Source organism: Macrotis lagotis, chromosome 6, assembly GCF_037893015.1.
Source record: "Macrotis lagotis isolate mMagLag1 chromosome 6, bilby.v1.9.chrom.fasta, whole genome shotgun sequence".
Classification (NCBI taxonomy): Eukaryota; Metazoa; Chordata; class Mammalia; order Peramelemorphia; family Peramelidae; genus Macrotis; species Macrotis lagotis.
In genome coordinates this window covers 166,981,271-167,001,815 of record NC_133663.1, presented here as the reverse complement: position 1 = coordinate 167,001,815, position 20,545 = coordinate 166,981,271, and the positions used below count along the sequence as shown (strand labels likewise).

Sequence of the window (20,545 nt, the reverse complement as noted above, 5' to 3'; positions counted from 1 at the left end):
TAAGGTCTTTGAGGCCCCAAAGCCTCAGTGACAGTAAGAAGAGGCAGAACACAGGAAGAGAAGAGTGGAATTTGGAAAGGAAAGAAGTTTTGGTGAACATAAATTATTATGAATTATAGAAACTATGGGTTCATCATGCTTTACCTTTCACTTTTTATTTTTTTCCATAAATATATCCTATTCTGTATATAAGTAAGTGACTAGGGTCATAGGAAGCTGAAAAAAAGAAATTGTCAACCATGTGATGTAGGTGAACGTAAATCAAGTAAATTATGATTTGGAAGAATTAAAGCATGCCTTTAGGTTAGGTAAGAGCCCCTGGAACACTTTGTTACATTTACAGAGAGGTAACAGAGTTTACAAATATATAGGACATCTGAAAAATACTGGGAACTTACAGGTTTTTACAATACAAAGTCTGTGTAGGTTTTCAAATTAGGAGCTCAAGACTTGGAACACCATCTGGTGGCTTACCCAGATATAGCAACCCATTTTCTATTGTAGTTCACCTTTTAGTCAGTAAACCCTCTGAGTAGAATATTACACTTTACATGTTTATAGACATATAAAAAATAAACAAAACACACACAACCCTTAATCTTTTATTGGGTTGTTTCTCATTTAATTTTTTATTTCAACCCTTATTCAGTACAAAAGGATCCATCTTTGTACACAGTTTTCTCCTTTTTTAGTTTTGTTGGATTTGCAAATATATGCTTACCATCTTTCATGGGGTATACGCCATCCCTGGCCAGGAATCTTTTATTTCTTTCTTAAGCTTTGATTAAGGAAATTCAAATTTTATTTTTAGGCACCATCTTCTTAGGGCAGGGAATCTTGCCTAAACTAATAAATGTTTGTTTTTATAGCAGAGCAACAAATAGTGAATCTGCAGATCAGTTTCCTGATTAGCTCAGGGTTGATCTTTAAAAGTAGTATGAATTCTTGACAGAAGTATGATCTTTAACTATAAAATATCTGTATATGAGAAGAAAATTTTCTGTGGCGAAATTCAGCCTAGTCTTTTTTTCACTGTTCTAGATATCTATGGTTTTAGTTCTCAAATTACAAATATACATGCTATTGTCTGACCAATACCTGAAATATTTGGCTTACTAGGAACTCCTAGTGTGTGTTCTGTGCTTTGTTCAAATTACATCATAATGTTCTATCCTATCATTATGATAGGAATATATTGATCCAAAGCTACATTTTACTAAAGAGTTTGGGAGAATTATAACAGCTATAAATTAGATGTTCTTCCTAACAAAAGTGGGGAGAAATACTATTTAAATCCCTGAAAACAAAAATAATTTACTGTGTACATTGAGCATATTATTTTCTCTTCCTTTGAATCTTCCTTTATTAAATGAATATTCTATGATTCAATGATATAACCAATAACACGATGTAATTCATTGTTCAGATCCAAGAATGAATTGGTCTTTGAACTTATTTTAGCATATGTTTTATTAACAATTGAAGCAGAAATATGCATTTCTAGATACAAGAATAACATTGAGACAATCTGCTGGTTATTCAAGCTATTATTGTCATCATTTGGTCATTAGGAAGGATAGTCAGGAAGTTGTGATTAATTCTTTCAGGAAATTAAGTACCAAATGTAGAACTAGTTGGGATGTCTTTTTTCTATGTCCAGACTTATCCTCTTATTTTCACTTTCCTTTGTATTTATTAAAGTTATTTTGTAAGGTATCAGGATGAAAATAGAAGAAGGACTAAAATTTTAGACATTAAATGATTAATTTTCTGAGACAGGTCTCTGCCCAAAAGAAAATATAAGAATCAGTAAATGGTAAAGATGGAAGATTGTGATTATTTACTTTTATTTCTTGCCATATTCTAGGATAATCATTGCAAAATATGATTGAAAATACCTTTTGACTCAGAAAAGATAAACTATTTTGCCTTTGGACACTTGGGGTTATTTGTTTTCAATCACAGACTCTTAAGAAGATAAAGGCTGAAAAAGGAATTATTTGGAAGCAAAGATGGATTAGAGGCCAGGGCAAGGAAAGTAACATTACTTGATGGTGAACACTATGGACAAAACCATTAATTAAGAAGAAATTTGAGATATGAAAGTCAGGATTTTATAGTATTAAATGCCATCTAACTCCAAACTTCTAATACTTTCTTAACTTTCTGGTCTCAGCTATGGAGACCTTCTGCTTGTTAGTTACATTCTTCCTCCTGAATAGAAGGCAGGACACTCTACCTTCTGATGTTTTCTGGTTTCATCATTTAGCTACCTGCATATTTCTTTATTCTTTCCTTTTTGAATGCCTGAGAGTATCTAAGTACTGTATCTCATAGATATTTCTGTGACTCATTGCAAGTCATTGGAGAAAGGAGTAAGACACATGTGTCTTTTGACTGTGTCACTCAAGGAACTTCAGTGTCTGCCTATTGCATCTTTGTTGTTCTTTATTCGATTCAGTCCTTTTCAACTCTTTGTAATCCCATTTGAGATTTCATTGCAACGATCTTGCGGTGATTTGCCATTTCCTTCTCCAACTCAGTTTGCTGGTGAGGAAACTGAGGCACATAGGGTTAAGTGACTTGCTGAGGATCACATAGTTGTAAATGTCTGAGATTAGATTTGAACTGGCACTCTATCCACTGTGCCATGTACCTATCCTGATTACATCTACGATAAAAGATCAATTTATTATTTGGCATTCAAATACAACTCCAATCTATATTTTCAGCCTGATTTCTCATTTCTTCACCTTCATATACTTTATTTTACTTTTATTCCAATCAAACTGCTCTATTTGCTATTTCTGCAAAAAATCCCTACATTCCATAGCTTTCTCCCATGCTTTCATACAGGCTATCCTCATTGCTTGGGATGGTTTTCTCATTTTTTCTACTTGAAATTACTAATTTCATTCAAGGCTTTGCATAAATATTATCTGTTACACAAAAATATCTCTCATTCCCAGCAATTATGAGTGCTTTCCTTCCAATTTACTTTGTCTACATTTCCTACTTACTTGCAAAATAAATGATATTTCTTTGACACTGGATTAATTGTTTTGGAAGGAAACTTAGATAGATAGTTGCTCTAGTATTCATAGGAACTGACAAGTCATCTTATCTAACTATCCACCCAATCCTTGAATCCTCTATTCAATCTCCTCAAACCTCTCTATTTATGTATTTCCAATGAATAGAAATTCCCTACATGTATACACTTTTTTTTTAAATTTATAAATACTTCTGAACTGCAGAAAGTTCTATTTTATAGTAAACCAAAGCACACCTCCCTAGAGCCATTGGTTCCAGTTCTGCTTTCTGGAGAAAATTCCTTCAACTTTTCTTTCTTCATATAATATGGTTTATAGATTCTTCATCATCTTAACTCCCAACTTGTAGCCACATTGCATGTCCTTATAGATTTCCTTAAAATGTGTATTATACTGGTTAGTGATGCCCAACTGAAAACGTATGGATGAATCAAACTAAATCATCACCAATTTTGAGTCAAAATTAACCCACTTAAATCCTAAGCATTTTCATATATTACTAACAAGATATAGCAACTAGAGATAGAAAGAGAAATGCCTTTTAAAATAATTTCAGATGATATAAAATACATGGGATTAAACTCTATGAAATCAACTATAAAACACTTTTTACAGAAATAAAATCACATCTAAATAAATGGGAAAATATCAATTGCTCATGAGTAGGCCGAGCTAACGTAATAAAAATGACAATTCTGCCTAAATTAAATTAATTACTTATTTAATGCCTTACCAATCAAACCTCCAAAAAAATTACTTTAGTGATCTAGAAAAAAACAATAACTAAATTCATATGTATGGAGAAACAAAAGGTCAAGAATATCAAGAGAATTAATGAAAAAATGATCAGGGAAGTAGCAAAGCTCTAAAATTATATTATAAAGCATCAGTCATCAAGACTGTATGGTAAAGGTTAAGAAGTAGAGTAGTAGATCAGTGGACTAGATTAGGTACAAAAGAGGCAGCAGTAAATGACTATACCATTTACTGTTTGATCAACCTAAAGATTCCAACTTCTGGGAACAGAGCTCACTCTTCTATAAAATCTTCTGGGAAAACTGGAAGATAGTATGTCAGAAACCAAGATTAGACCAACATCTCATACTCTGTACCAAGATAAGGTCAAATGGGTGCAGGACTTAGACATAAAAGACAATATTATAAATCATTTTAGGAGAACAAGGAATAATTTACCTGTCAGATCTATGGAAAGGGAAGTAGTTTATGACCAAAGAAAAAATACAGAACATTATAAAAATAAACTGGATAATTTTGATTACATTAAATTAAAATGCTTTGCACAAACAAAACCACTGGGAAGCATTTAGAATTGAGTCAAATTTATAAAATCAAGTCATTCCCCAATTGATAAATGGTCAGATATGGAAAGGTAATTCTCAAAGAAATCAAAACCATGTAAAGTCATGTGAAAAATTGTTCTAAATCTTTATTGACTAGAGAAATGCAAATTAAAGAGTCTCTGAGATGCCATTTCACACCTCTCAGATTGGCCAATATGATGCCAAAGGATAATAATCAGTGTTGGAGGGGATATGTTAGTGGAACGGTGAACTCCAAACAATCTTTCTGGAGAGCACTTTGGAATTATGCCAAATTATGCCCAAAGGACAATACAAAAATGTACATTGCCTTTCATCCAAGCTACCACTACTAAGTCTATACCCTGAAGAGATCATGAAAAAGGGTAAAAATCCCACATGTACAAAAATATTCATAGCAGTGCTTTGTGTAGTGGCAAAGAATTGGAAATTGAAGGGATGGCCATCAATTGGGGAATGGCTGAACAAATTGTACTATATGTATGTGATAGCACACTACTGTCCTATAAGAAATCATGAGGGACAGCATTTCAGAAAATTCTCGGAAGAGTTGCATGAATTGATGCTAAGTGAAATAAGCAGAACCAGAAGAACATTATACACACTAACTACAACATGAGGTGATGATCAACTGTGATGAACTTATTCATTTCAGCAATAAAAAGACAGTTTGGGGAGACTCGTGATGGAAAAATGCCATCCATATCCAGTGAAGGAACTGTGGAGTTTAAATGAAGGCCAAAGTTCATTACCTTCAATTTTTAAAAAGTAGTTTTATATATTATATAATTTTGTTATCTCTAATGTTTTCTTTCTTCCATTTGGATCTGATTCTTCTCTCACAAAACATTCAAATTTGATCTTAAAAAAAATCCAACTCATTTGAATCAAATATTTTCTGAAAATTTTATTAGTAGTCGGTTTACAAAAATAACATGTATCTATTACACTAGTGATTAATATTAAAATAAATATTGCACCCTAATAAATACAGATTGTTCCCAAGACAAAATTAATTGATTTCATTTTTACTTTGCCTAATTTTGTCATCTTATATCAGGGAGGCTAACAATATTATTAACATGACAAACTGGATAACCTCCTTTTGAATTATATGGAATTCCTCAATTTCTTCAAGTTGAGATTTTCTTTTTAGTTGATATAAATTTAGAATAATTTTTAGACATCTACTATTTAACCTTTTTGAATCCATTTAGTTTAAACTTCTTTCTTTAAAAAAACTGTTTTGTTTTTCAAATAAAAAGTAAATTTTCATCTGTGCAACAAAACATTAGAAAAGATTCATGATATGAAAAATAAATTCAAATTTCAAGAAAGCATATATAATAAAGGATTTTAAACTTCTTGAAGACAAGACCATTTCCCTCTGAATACCTTACATGATCAGTTCCATGCAAGTACATTTGTTAACCTGGCTTCAATTGAATTGAGTCCTTTCCCCTAAAACAGAGCTAGAAATATGGTTGTACCACGGACTTTGGTTGTTTTTGTTTATAGTATTGATTTCCACTTTTCAGCAGAAAACAAGCGATTTTTAAGTAAATTTAGTCTTCAATGTCAGTTTTCTATGGATACCTATACTACTTTGAACTAGAACTCATTAACAATTTTATTATATGGAAATTAACTACTTTTATTTGTTATATACAATTTTATTTGTTTCATAAAGCCTCAAATGTATGTAAAGCTACATTGCTGGTTGCTGTGGTTTGTTTTTCTGCTATTGTTCTGTGATTCTTGGCTGTGGGCTTACCTAAATCTGGTTTTACACGTTACTTAGTCCTTTAGTAACTACTCCATCTGCCTGTATGTACTTTTTTTCCCTGTTCTTAATTTTTCTAATGGTTGTTCAAAAAAATGTTTTTTCTCAAGTTATTTTCCTCAAATTGAAAGTCAGTTTCCTGATCAGTTTACTAAAACCAAAACATATAGGAAATTGAAAAAATGAAAAACATGAGCTAGATTTAAGTTAAAGAATTTGAGGTTCTTTTTTTTTATTTCCTAGACAAGCCCTAAGGCTTGTTGGCACCTGGAAATTTTTTTTCCTCTATATAGTCAGTAATGTGCTTCAAATTTTTTCACCTATTCACCTATGTTAACTCTTCTTTCTGAGAAGAAGGATTTGGAACAGGATGAATCTGTCAGAAAACATGAAACAACATATGGTATTTGACTTTCATACTTTGAAATTCAGTTAAGACTTCACAAACCAAAGATGAGCTAGATGAATTCATCTTTCTAAGTAGTGCTTCAAATCAAAAGCACAGCTTTGGATATATTTCATATATAACAAATTCTATTTACTCAATTTGTTCCAAAGATGCCAAGGATATAAAATATGGTCTTTTGAACCATAAATATTTAGACCCCTTGGTAGTTTTTTTATAGTTTTATTTAGCTTTCATGGTACCCTTATGTTAATAATTGAAAGTTTACCATCTCTAGATGACGTATCATCATCTCGAGAGTGCCCCTGAAATTTCTCTTTGTGAATGAAATACTTAGAATTCATTTCATACATGACAGAAATAACTAAAGTTTTAAAAACAAAAAGAAATAAAATGTCATCTAAAACATAATCCTTCTGTAAGATTTTCACAATAAAAGAAGGAAGGTAGAAAAAAGTTTTGGGGTTTTTTCCTGAGAAAAGTTTTTTTCATCTAAAAAAGAAACACAACCTGTTTCCCTTTTTTGTCAACAGGTACAAGCATTTTCACTGTATATGAGGCTGCCTCTCAAGAAGGCTGGGTATTCTTAATGTATCGAGCAATTGACAGCTTTCCAAGATGGCGCTCTTACTTTTATTTCATCACTTTAATATTCTTTCTTGCCTGGCTTGTTAAGGTATTGTATAATTTATTATGATAAGTCTGTTAAGCATACAAATGATATCCTGAATTTCTACTAAGTTTTCTCCAATTCTGCTGAGTCTTATCATAAAATTTGGTTTATATGTCTATTTTTCCCTTCCAGAATGTATTTATTGCCGTCATTATTGAAACATTTGCAGAAATCAGGGTACAGTTCCAACAGATGTGGGGATCCAGAAGTAGTACGACTTCAACAGCCACAACACAGGTAAAGCATTGGCAAAATTTTAATTTATTTCAAGAAAAATAATTTTGACAAATTTGAAACATGTGAAATATATAATAACTCAATATTACATTTCATTAAGTCATAGAAGGGTTGGGGTCTGCATAAGCTAATATCCATGAGAACACCCTGTTAGCTTATGCAGATGCCAACCCTTCTATGACTTAATGAAAGGTATTCACTAATTGCTAGTCTAAATTATATATGATTTTGGGGGATCAGTCTCCTCATCATGATCTTTTTTCCAAGTTTAATTAGGATGTCAGAAATTGGTTATGGATAAAATCTTATTGTCAGATACATCTTCACAAGCTTTCTAATCGAATAAAACTTACATTCACTTCTCTTCCATTTACATACCCTTCAAGGACTCAATGTCACACCCCAGTTCTATAGAACATATTATAGAACCTCAGAGGGATACTAGGAATCAGCATCCACATTCTCATATTTAGCCCATCTTATATTGTGTATGACATGAGGATGACTTTCTATCATGGGTCTTGGTTTAGAAGACAATAAAGAGTCAAGAACTTTTCAGATATATAGCAGCTAGAATATCTTTTCTTAGAAATTTTATGCTCATCTTGCTAGACTTTTTTTAATGATTTCTGTTTCACACTTGGGGTGCATGAATATGCAATGAAATAAAATAATAAAAATAACAACAGCAAAAATTAGCATTTATATGGTTTAAGGTTTGAAACACACTTCATCTCATTCTCACAGCCCTTATAGATGAGGAAATTAAGATGGACAGAGGTTAAGTGAGTTGTCCAGGGTCATGTAGCTGGTTCCTGAAGCTAATTTGACTTCATCTCTTTCTGACTAGTTTCAAACTATCCACTGTACCATGTAACTAGAATTATTAGAACTCTTTGGCTCTCCACTTCAACCCTTTTCTTTCTATAGATAGGTTTCCACATGGTCTTATTTATTTTTGCCAAAAGCTTCCATTTCCCTTAAATCTAATAATAATTGCTGATGTTTATATGATTCTGGAAGCTTTGCTAAGCACTGGACATATTTTATCTCATTTGATTCTCCCAAAAACCCTTTGAGGTGGGTATTAATATCACATTTTGCAGATGAGGAAACTGAACTTCAACAAAATTGAGTGAAATGGCTAAATTAACACAGCTTGTAAATTAACTTAGGTGGGATTTAAACTTATATTTTCCTGAGTCTAAATTCAGAAACCTCTCTATTGTACTTAATTGCCTCTTTCTTAAAACCAAAAGGTGAATACTGTTAGATGTAATAGGAACTTAGATCCATGCCTGTTTTTTTAAGATTGATAGAAAGAAGTAGAAAATGTGTCATTTCTTAGCATGAAGGATAAAGAAATAGAGAATATACCTGTTTGTTATTTTCTTATTTTTAATTTGTATTTGTCTGTGTGTGAGAGAGAGAGAGAGACAGAGATACAAAGACAGAGAGAGAGAGAGAATGAAGATGGAGAAATATAGGAATAAAATGAGTGATGCTTCAGAGAACCATTATTTCTTATCTTGAATTATAAAATAAACTTATTTAAATTAAGGATGATTATAAGCTATCAAATATTGCCTTAAACACTAACAAAAGCAGATTTTTCTTACTTGATTTAAGTAACATTTATGTGTAGAATTCTTATTCGACTTTTACATAGAACTTTTTAAATTTATATATGGGCTTTAATATAAAGAGAGAACTAATTTCCAAATTAAATTCAGGAAGGTAAATCAACTTCAAAGTAAAAAGCTAAGAATGTATAATGTTTGTTTCTATACTAATTTGTTTCTGCTGTGAAACTCATTATGTATTCCAGTTAGGCTTTATAATTGTTTTTAGGACTGGATAAGATACACACCAAGAGCTTTGTATATATTTGTGGAATGTGCTAAGAAACAAATTGCAGTAATTTTTTAGTTTCTACCTACCCATAGAACTTACATTCACATATATTTAAAAGATTATATAAAATGGCTGCATAAACAATTATTTAATCAGTCATGTTATGAGGTAAATATTATAATTAGAAATTGATCATTATATAATTATTAAATAATTTTATAAAATAAATTAGTTATTATCTAAAATCCTCAAGTTATTTTTTAAAATTTGGAATCATTACCAAGTATACATTTATTACAAAAAATAAAAGGTAAGAAAAAAGACAAGAGCTGGGTCAAATAATTTTGTTACTAAGAGGTAGTGAAAGTTGGTAGATTAGTTGGAAAACATCATGAAATTCAACAGAAGAAATAAAAGAAAAATTTGCGGGAAATTTAGATGAAGGGAAAAAAGCTACTGCTGTGGACCCAGTTGCTAAGCAACAGAAATACATGTACTTCAGCCTCTTACAAAAGCACCATTTATGCTGCCTAGCAACGAGCCCTTCCTTCCCTCCTACCTACTTAAGAGCAGCATGACAAAGTGGCCCTAATGCTAACTATAGGGTATAGTATGGAAAGAACTGCATTTGTTGTAAATCTATCACATCTGTGATCTTTGGAGAGAGAAAAAATTTCACATGATCCCCACTAAGGAATTAATGCTCCTTTTCACAACCAGTCAAGTTTTCTGTTCATGTTAAGTCATAAAGAATCTCTGACAAAAACCAAACCAAAAAAAAAATCAAACAAGAGAATGGTGATAGTTATAAGCCAAATTTGTTTCAAAAAATGAGAGTGGTTCTCTTATAGATCTGGATTATTTTAATTTGCAATGTATCCCTAAGGGATTGGTTTAAGTGAATTAAAAAGGGAACCTCTCTTTTGACAGTCGGTTCTTAAACAAATAAACTTACTTGATAGAGACTTGTGGGAGTCAGGAAGAAGCAATTACATATTTGTCTGACAAAGAAGGAAACTGAGACATTGTAGTGTCTCAGCTTAGATATAATTGTCTCTAATCTTCACTGCAGGACACAAAAGTAGTCTTGAGGATTTTTCCTCTCTTTAAAAATAGAACAACAAGCATTTTGCATTCATGTTCTCATAGGTAAATGCAAGTCTTGTGCATTCAGTGAACTAGCAAAAAGTTTGCAGAAGTCAGTAAAAAAAACAAAACTAAAAACTAGAAGAATGAAGTAGAAACTGATTTTTAAGAACTTATGTAGGGCACAAAAGCAATTAAGATCCTTGTGAAATGAAAACAGTGAGAATGTTTGATTAATATTCAGCAGTGTTGCCAGAAAGTGAGACAGGAATGATAGATAACTATGTATAAGTAACATGTCCTTACAAGTGTAAACTGAAGTCAAGATGAGTCTCTATGACGAGAAAATCTACTTCTACCAAAGGGTCCACATTATTTATACACAGCTCAGTTAAATGGTTGGTATCCACCCGCTGGACTGGCCACCTGGACTCAGAAGTAAACTGATAGCCATAAAACATTCCTCAACATTCCATTTATTCAATTGAATGAATTAATACAACCCACTGAGGAGATTCATGGTAGGAATAAGGAACTGGCCATGATAGCTCCTTAGGATACCAGTGCTTTTGCAGTGCTGTGTGAAAATCCAGGAAAATGTGGGTTCAAATTCTTTACCCAGTACTTAGTAAGAGCAAGTCACTTACCTGAATTTACTTGTACACAAAATAGTTACTGCTACCTGCTAAACAAAGTATTGGCAAAAAGAAATAATGCGTGTAAACATGTTAACTTCAAAAGAACTATTTTAACATGTTATTAAATGTTTCAATTTAGAACCATTCATTAATTCCAGTTTTTTTTTAAATAAGATTTGATCTAACGGATCTGTGCTTAACTAGTATTGCTTTAGTACCTCACGTCTGCAATGGGATTTAGAATGACATATGTTTGGTTTAGGGTAAGGATTGTTAGTCTTGAAGTCAGGAGGATAGAAATTCAAAACCAGCCTCAGACACTTGACATTTACTAGCTGTGTGACCTTAGGCAAGTCACTTTATTCTGATTGTCCCACATCTAGGGCCATTTCCTGTCATGCTGATCCGTATCTGGCCACTAGATCTAGATGGCTCTGGAGGAGAAAGTGAGGCTGGTAGTGACTTAGCACAGCACTCCACTGAAATCCAATATGTGTGCTTGTCATGGCATCATCTTCCTGATGTCATGGTCTTCTTTGAGAATGAAGGACAAAAATCATCACTGTAGTAAAGACAGAATATTTTTCACCATTGGAGGGGACCATTTTTGGACTATAAGAATTAGAAGTTAGATTCTATCAGAGATTAATGAAAGCTAATATAGAAATCTGGAGAGTGGAAAAGGAAAAATAGTAAAAGAATAAGAGCAGAAAAGAAAAAAAGTTTATTATTTATTATTATTATTAGTCCTGTCATTTACATCAAGAGGCATTGAAAATTCCACAAGTAAGACATTAAAATGTATAGGGTAGCTTCTATACCCTTTATTATTTTGTTCAACTTCTGCATAAATGTGTAATAATAGAAGAGAAAGGGAAAAGTATTTTTATAAGGAAAATTCTATTTCCCCCTACCAAAATAAATATGTACACCACTTCATTTTAAGACAAAAAGTTTGTTTTAAAAAATTAATGTTTATAGGAATTTAAAAGATACTGGTCTCTACATGAAAATATAAATATATTAGAAAATTGCTTTAAGATAACAGAATATATTAGAAATATATGTATGTATGAGAAAAATATTTGAGTGCAATGACTTGGAAGATTCTTTATAGCATAAGGTATGAGGGGAAACTAGGTTGTAAGGAGGAGTTATAGCAGCAGGATAATATTTTAGACATGAAAAATAATAAATGAGAATTAAATTTAGGGAAGATGAGTCATTGAATATATTATTTAATAATTGAGCCTAATTGGATACCCATGATCATTAGTTTTTATAACTAATGATTACATTCAGTTTCAAAATGAATTTTTAAATTTTTAAAAAGATCCCCCACATACTTATGACTTGAAAAGTAACATATACATATACACACAAGTGTTCACTTGGTATTTTTTCATTTTCCCCATTTTTATTTGTGTTTTTTGCTTGGTTTTTCTTCTCAAGTAATTGTTCTGAACCCTATTCAAACACAGCAGTTTATTGCTTTTCCCCTACTATACATTGAACAACACCCCACCCACCCCATTCCTAAAAATCTTTGATTCCATCATTCATCTCTGTGTATCTGTAATAATTGGAATATTCCCAATAAAACCATTTCAGGGTTAATATTCCTAGTGAAATCTTCTCAGGGTTAAGAAATATTAAAGAAAGAACAAACTATTATTCTTAAACTATTTCTAGAAGAAAACCCCTTGTTTTCCAAACAGGTGGCTCACTCTCCTAACTTTTGATAAGATTACTTTTACTGACTACTAGAAGGATAGTAGACTTTTTCCCATGAGAAAAACTTGCATTCCAAAGAAGCTCATACGACTCCTCTTGTTTGACGATAAGTAGACTGTTCCTAGACTTTACATTCCAAGACAGCTCATATTACCTCAATCATGAAGGTTATTCTTCCGATCTGTATGGTGAGGTAATATTTTATGAAAACCTTTCATTCTTTGTTGCTGGGACAGATTTTCACAAGTAGAATGTAACTTTGAAGACTAACCATTGAGTTGACAGAGAGGGATGATAGGGAGGAGGAGGGGATCATGTTAGTCCATATAATCTTGTTTGACTGTCAATTTTGGGGCAGGTCGTTGATCTTCACTACCTTTGTGAGACTTGGAGTGTGCCCTTTTCTCAAGAAAAGCTAAAATAAATTTATTTTTGCTCAAAGGAGTTTCTATATATATTTTTTCTTTATTAAAGATTTTATTTATTTTGAGTTTTACAATTTTTCCCTTAATCTTACTTCCCTCCCCTCCACAGAAAGCAATTTGTCAGTCTTTACTTTGTTTCCATGTTGTACATTGATCCAAATTGAGTGTGATGAGAGAGAAATCATAACCTTAAGGAAGAAACAAAAAGTATAAGAGATAATAAGATCAGACAATAAGATAGTTTCTATATTTTTAAGTGGATTTTTATTCCCCACACCAACAATTGTAAACTTTTATGTCTTGGAGCTTTTGCAGGTATTAAATTCCTATAGGGTTGAAGTTAATGGTCATAATTCAGGAAAGACATTTCAGTGATCAAAAGCAATTGTCTGTTATGGAATTGTTTTGGGAAATGACACCAACATTTTTTTAAAGCACAAAACATTAAATGATAGGATAATTTGTATATAGTATAGCTATCATCAATAAACAATTATCTCTTTTTGCTCCATATTTAACTTCTCACTGGGCTGATTTGATTTCTTTAGCAATAAATCTATCTCTTAAGTAAAGAAGGGTTGTCTGAGGAAAGGGGAAAGAATAGAAAAAAGCAATTGAACTTAGTAGTCACTGTACTAAATCCTTTTTTATAAAAATTATCTCATTTTACCCTCACAACAACTTTGCAAGCTACATGCTATTATTACCTTCATTTTATAGTTGTGGAAACTGAGAAAAACAAACTTGCCTAGTCATATATCCAATAATTGTCTGAATCATATTCAAACTCGGGTCTTCCTGTCTCCAGACTCAATGTTCTCTATCCACTATGAAGTCAGTCACCTCTAATAACAGCTAGCCTGAGAAAATGCCTAGAAGTTAAAAGGATCTCTACATCTTCCCAAAGCTTGCTTTGCGAACAGTTATTGCAGAAACTCTACTTAGATAAACTTAGAAAATGGCATTCATTCATTTCTGCCCCAAATGATCAAAACCTCACTCTTGATTCAAAAGACTAGACAGAAACTGAACACATTTGCATGTCCTTCCCTTCATTTCCCACAAAAAAGTGACCTTGGCAGCATACTTTTACTAGTGATTAAATTGATTTATTTGATTTTTGTCCAATGGAAAAATTAATTTAACAGAGAAAATTAGTCTGCTTCTGATCAAAGAAAAAATGTGCCCCAGGGATCCCGAGACCATGATAAGAGAACACAGGATATATCAACAGAGAGTTTTTTGCTCATGATTGACAGGATTGATTTGGCCTTTTGTCCTTAGAAGGAAACTCAAGTTTTTTCAATGACTTTGAAGAAAGAGATTTTTAGTCAGCTCAGAGTAGGACTCTGAGTTTTAGAGGAATGGGTTGTTCATGATTCGCTCCTCGAATATAACTTGTAAATTGGCTCTTTTCCTATCAAAGTAATATGAATCCTATGTCTGGATAGATGAAGTAAATGGTATTCCTGACCTTTTTAAGCTGGGCTACAAAATGTAAATAGCCACTATAGTTGCATTGTGTCTTAGCACATAAACACACCCACACAACCACATCAACTCAGACCTAGCTGTTCTTCTAAGGCCTCTATCATCTCTAAATTTTATCATGCACACTTTACAACTTCTACAACAATCATTTGGCTTTTAATAGAGTCAAACTATTGGATGATCTGATATTAGAAGTGTGTTCCAAGTTATGGAAGTTGATAGTTATGGAATCTCATAACTTCTTATATTTCCTCTATTACTCCCTTACTGAATAAAAGTCAGTCTAACAGAGGGATATAAGTATAGGAGTCAGGGGAAAATTTTCATGGTACAGTGATAGCTTCTTTTATTATAAAGAACCTTAGATTAATAAAATAAAAATTCTTATTGCATGAAAGGTCTGAGAGAAGAAAATATCAGTGAAAAAATGTAAGTGGGAAAATATTCCTTCAATCAGGTATCTTTTTTTTAATTTTTTTTTAATTTTGGGGGGGAAGGCTTCCTGTATTTTATTTTATTTTTTATTATTTTTATTTTTTTATTCTCATTTTGTACAAATTTTTTTACATTAATAAAATATTCTTGTTTAAGAGTAAACGAAATACCCCCTCCCCCCATAAATATAGAATTGCTTGAGCGATAAAGTAAAGGGAAGAGAAAAAAATTAAAATAAAAAAATAATAATAATAATTGTAGGTATGGCCAGGTGGAGCAATGGACAAAGCACCAGCCCTGGAGCCACGAGCACCCAAGCCACATCCAGCCCCGTAGACCCAACAATCACCCAGCCATGTGACATGCAGGCCACCCGATCCCCACTGCCCTGCAAAAACCAAAAAGAAGAAAAAAAAATACCCAAAATAAAATAAAATAGTAATAATAGTAGGGGTGGCTGGGTGGCAGACAGAGCATTGGCCCTTGAGCCAGGAGCACCCGGGTCCAAATTTGGCCTCAGACAGTCAATGATCACCCTGCCATGCGTCTCCAGGTAGGCCGCCCAGCCCCATTTGCCCTGTACCCTCCCCCAAATAATAATAATAAAAAATGTGCTTCCGTCTTTGTTCCAACACCAACAACTCTGTCATGGGTGGATCACATTCTTTATGGTAAGTCCATGGCAAAAGTTACTTCCATATTTTTTCCAACGTTGCCATTACTGAACCCAACTCCCTCCTTTCTTATTTCTTCACTGCCATGTACTATATTTTCTTTCTCCTTTCACTCTGACTCTGCTGTAGGGTAGCTGAGTGGCACAGCAGACAGATCCCTGGTCCTGGGGCCAAGAGGCCCTGAGCCCCCATACAACCCCTTGGACCCCTGCAAGAAGCAAAAAAAAGAAAATGTGTTATATCTGACCACTCTCCCCCCATGGTCCAATCAGGTATCTTTATAAAAAGTGAGATTTTCATTAGAAGAAGCAGTTGATGAAGTGAAGTTGACTATCGAATCTAAAATAAGTGAAAATGCGTTTGAGATTCAATGTGTGGATTTGTGAAGCAAGAATTGTATTGAGAAATACAGTTAAGTCTAATCAAAAGTAACCACTTATTACTGAAATATGCATAATATTTCAGCCAATAGCCCAGATTTAGTCTACTTTAAATAATCTTTCCTTAGTAACGGTGTTAGTTTCCTACCTTAAGATCCACTTCTATATCTAATTATCACCCTAAGGAGACCTTATACTTGTTCAGTACTTTCTCTCAATAGGGAAGATTCTCTTAGGAAATTTGTGACTACTATGTTTCATTGGCATCACACTACATATGTACCATGTTAAATTCATCATTTTGATTTATATTGCCCTTACTTAATTTTTCAATTGCCATGACATAATTAGAATCATGAGCTTTATATATGTAAGCTATAATATTGTTTTCACATTAATTTAAATAATAAAGCTAGATGGTATAAATGATAAGTACTTTTGTGATGAATATTTTCATATTCACACATTTACAAAGCACAAAAGCTACTCATATAGTAAAACTATGCTGAATAGATGAAGTTAATGGTGTTAATGATGTCTTTAGTCAGAGCTACATAATGTAATTAGACACTGTAGTTACATTGTCTTAGCACATAAACACATCTACACACTCCCACCAACACAGGCCTAGCTGTTTTTCTGAGACCTAGATCATCTCTGAATTTTGCCATCCACTCATCTGCAACAACTATTTGATTTTTTAATAGTCAAACTATTGTATGATCTGCTATCAGAAGTTTGCCCTATGGTAAGGAACATAACTACACACATACCAAAAAGATAGTTTCTTAATCTGCAGTATTTACCTATTAATAAAGTTGTATTCCTGTTTCTCCTCTTTTTTTAATTGCCTTGAAGATGTTTCATGAAGATGCAGCTGGAGGATGGCAGCTAGTAGCTGTGGATGTCAACAAGCCCCAAGGTAGAGCTCCAGCTTGCTTACAGGTATAGTTCAATTAATAATGCTATTGCATATTTTCATAATATTTTGTAGTTTTCACACCATTTTAAAGGATTTTCCATTATAATCATTGTGATATCCTTTTAAGTTTAAATAGGGAATATATTATTCTTATTCTCCATGTAAGAACTGAAGCTCAGCGAGTTTAAAAAACTTGAATTCATGCACGTGACTAAACTTGAATTAGAGCTTAGATCATCTGATTTCTTCCTGTTCCATTATTCCCACAAAAGTTACATTTTTAAAAGAATTTGTCAGTAAAATAAATATTTATAGCAGTAATAAATATGTCATGTATTATCAGTTTGAGCAAATCCTTGTTGATCAAAAATAAACTTTGTTTTTGAGATTTGGATTAGTAGGTCCTTGAGAAATGCTATTTTGATTTGAGTATATGTTTTCTGAGTATATAGGATAAGGTTCTTCACTGTAGGGTCCTAGAGGAGCCAAAAGATTAATAACAAAATTTATCTCTGTAGAAATTCAAGCACTTGGAAAGGATAGATGAGACATCAAAACAGTCACAAGAATTGATGCTTGAAGTTTCTAAACAGTAGAGATACCTTTTGAGGAGTTTAATAATATAAATAGAGTAATGTTTGGTTTATTTATTTGGTTAAGATTTAGGGTAAAGACAAGGAAAAACTTAAAAATAGAGAGATCTGTGAGATTAGCATCTGGTAATGGTAATAGAGAAGGAAAGCATAGATTTGGAAGAGAAATGACAAGACTTGACATCATGATATAGCATATCCTAAGAAGGTAGTGAGAGGTGAAATATCACTACAAGATTATAAGAAAAGTGAACTCCTCATACTTGCCACCAAACACAGAGCTCTTAGTCTAGGAGCACTATATTTATTATGATGGTCATTTTTCAGTGTTTGTTCCTCCGTCATCACTCCATAATATCATCTCTCTGTATCTGTTGTCTGTCTGTCTGTATGTCTCTCTCCCCTGACCCCAGTCCATGATATCTGCTTCTAATGTCCTCAGTCTCATTGCCATTAAATTCCATTTATTTGTATGACACCCTTGACCTTGAAGAAACAAAAAAATATAAGAAACTGACTATTCATCTCTGCATTGTAATTGTAGACAAAACATTTTAATATTTTTTGTTTTCACATCACTTCCACAAATGAATATATCCTTCCTCACTTCCTTATGAAGCATTTCATAGCTTTTAATGGAGTTTTTAAAAGGAAAAAAATCAACAAAAGCAGTGGACATTGCCAAAAGACTATATATATAATTCTGCACCTATAGCTCTTCCCCCCACCTATTCAAAGAGGGTATAGAAGTAATTCTTCTATTGGTCAAGTCATTGTAATTACAGTCTTAAATTTTTAGGGGGTTTTTGTTCTTTTTTAAAACATTTTTGTAATCATTAGATTATAGGGGTTTTTTTTGAGGACAGAGGCTGTCTTTTGTATTTTTTATATTCGCCAATGCTTAGCAAAGCGCCTCTGATTCATAATTTGTTGCTGTAATTCAGTCATTTTAGCCAAGCTGTATTCAACTCTTTATGACCCCATTTGGGTTTGTTAGGAAAAGATCTTGGGCTTCCATTTCCTTCTCCAATTCATTTTACAAAAGATGAAGAAACAAAAGCCAACAGGTTCAATGACTTGTCCAAGGTCACACAGGTAGCAAGTGTCTGAGATCTAATTTGAAATCAGGTCTTTCTGACTCTAAGCCTGGTGCTTTAGCTATTATGTCACCTACCTAATTGCCCCCTGGTATATAATAGTCACTTCATGAATTTTTATTGATTGAGTAATCATATATGTTGTTTTAATGGTTCTTATACTTCATTCTTTTTTAATTTATTTTTTTCAATTTTTATTTATTTTTTTCCTTTTTTGCAAGGCAATGGGGTTAAGTGGCTTGCTCAAGGCCACATGGCTAGGTAATTATCAAGTGTCTGAGGCTGGATTTGAACTCAGTTACTCCTGACTCCTGGGCTGGTGCTCTATGTGCCACCTAGCCACCCCTGTATACTTCATTCTTCATCAATTCAGATAAGTTTCTTATGCTTCTCTGATTTTTCTCCTATTCATTGTTTCTTATGAAGTAATAATAATACACTGTGTTCATGCACCACAATTTATTTAGCCATTCCAGAACTGACACATATTTATTTTGCTTTCAGGTCTTTGCTCACATACAAAAGTACAGCTATAATGAAATATTTTGTTATATATGGAACTTCCATTTTTTTCACTTCCTTTATATACTTCTCTGTGATCTTCTTATCTATCCTGTATTGATGTCATGATATCTTGTTTTCATAATTGTATAATTTTCCCAGCATAAGACTCCATTTCCCTAATCTGTATTGAATACTGAAAATTCTGTCTCTTTTCATCTTGTCTTTTTGGCTTCCTCATCCCAACTTAAAATTTTTCTTTATGCAAATATATATACACACACACACATACACACACATACATATATATCCCGATAACTTGTTGTTACATAATATTTACATGTCTCTCCCATTAGTCCACAAGCGCTCAGGAAACATGGACAATTTTTGCCTTCTCTGTATCTCTAGCATTGAGCATAGTGTTTGGAATATAGTAGGTACTTAAAAAAATGCTTGTTGCCTTGACTTCCTAAATTCCATTCACTATTACCTTTATTTTATTTCATTCACCAGCACAGTCTCAGCTTAGACTTAATCATTAATCTAAATTGTCCCATCTTCACAGAATCTCAGACTCTGAAACTTCCCTAGGTTACTTTTCTCACAGAGTCACTCTAACTTCATTAGCTCTCCATCCTCATCTCCAGTTCCTCTTTCTCTCAGTATCCTTTCAGTCCATCAATCTCATTCTAGCTTCAATTTGCCTGTCCTCCAAATCTGAATCCCACAGTTCACCAATCTACAAATCACCATTCTATGGTTCCTTTACATTTACATGTCACTAACCTTAGTGATCAGGTCAAGCCCAGGTAACTCTCACTGTCTGCTCTTTCTGTTTCAATAAACATACTGTTCAGCAGATCAAAGAATAATCATCATTGGTATCTCCTTATATTTTAAGTACCCCTCAACCTTCTCTTCTATGGGCTGAACAACTGGATGTTAACTTTCTTCATAGATATGATTTTCTAACTGTCCTTGTTTCTCTTCGTACTGTTAGTTTTAGTAGAATATATTGATTTTTCACCACTTTTCATGGGTTGGTTTTTGCAATTATTTATATGTTTCAAGAATAAAAATGTAATTAATGATAACAAATTTTTTGTTTGATTTTATTTACTGTTTCACATGAATGACTACATACTTTTGAATTATACTTGAGAATTTTATGTCCTAAATGAACATAAATACCTATCATTTACCTGTGTTTAGATAGTTTTAGA

General features: G+C 32.7%; 1 protein-coding gene across 1 annotated transcript in view; it reads left to right on the top strand.

The window, feature by feature from the left end:
* Positions 1 to 6,506: 6,506 nt before the first annotated feature.
* Positions 6,507 to 20,545, top strand: part of NALCN (sodium leak channel, non-selective) — a 278,783-nt gene continuing 264,744 nt past the window's right edge. Inside the window, exons 1-4 of the mRNA XM_074192773.1 lie at positions 6,507 to 6,579; positions 7,116 to 7,258; positions 7,388 to 7,492; positions 17,068 to 17,154. Of these exons, the coding sequence (XP_074048874.1) occupies positions 6,507 to 6,579; positions 7,116 to 7,258; positions 7,388 to 7,492; positions 17,068 to 17,154 (408 nt within the window). The remainder of the gene's footprint in view (positions 6,580 to 7,115; positions 7,259 to 7,387; positions 7,493 to 17,067; positions 17,155 to 20,545) is intronic.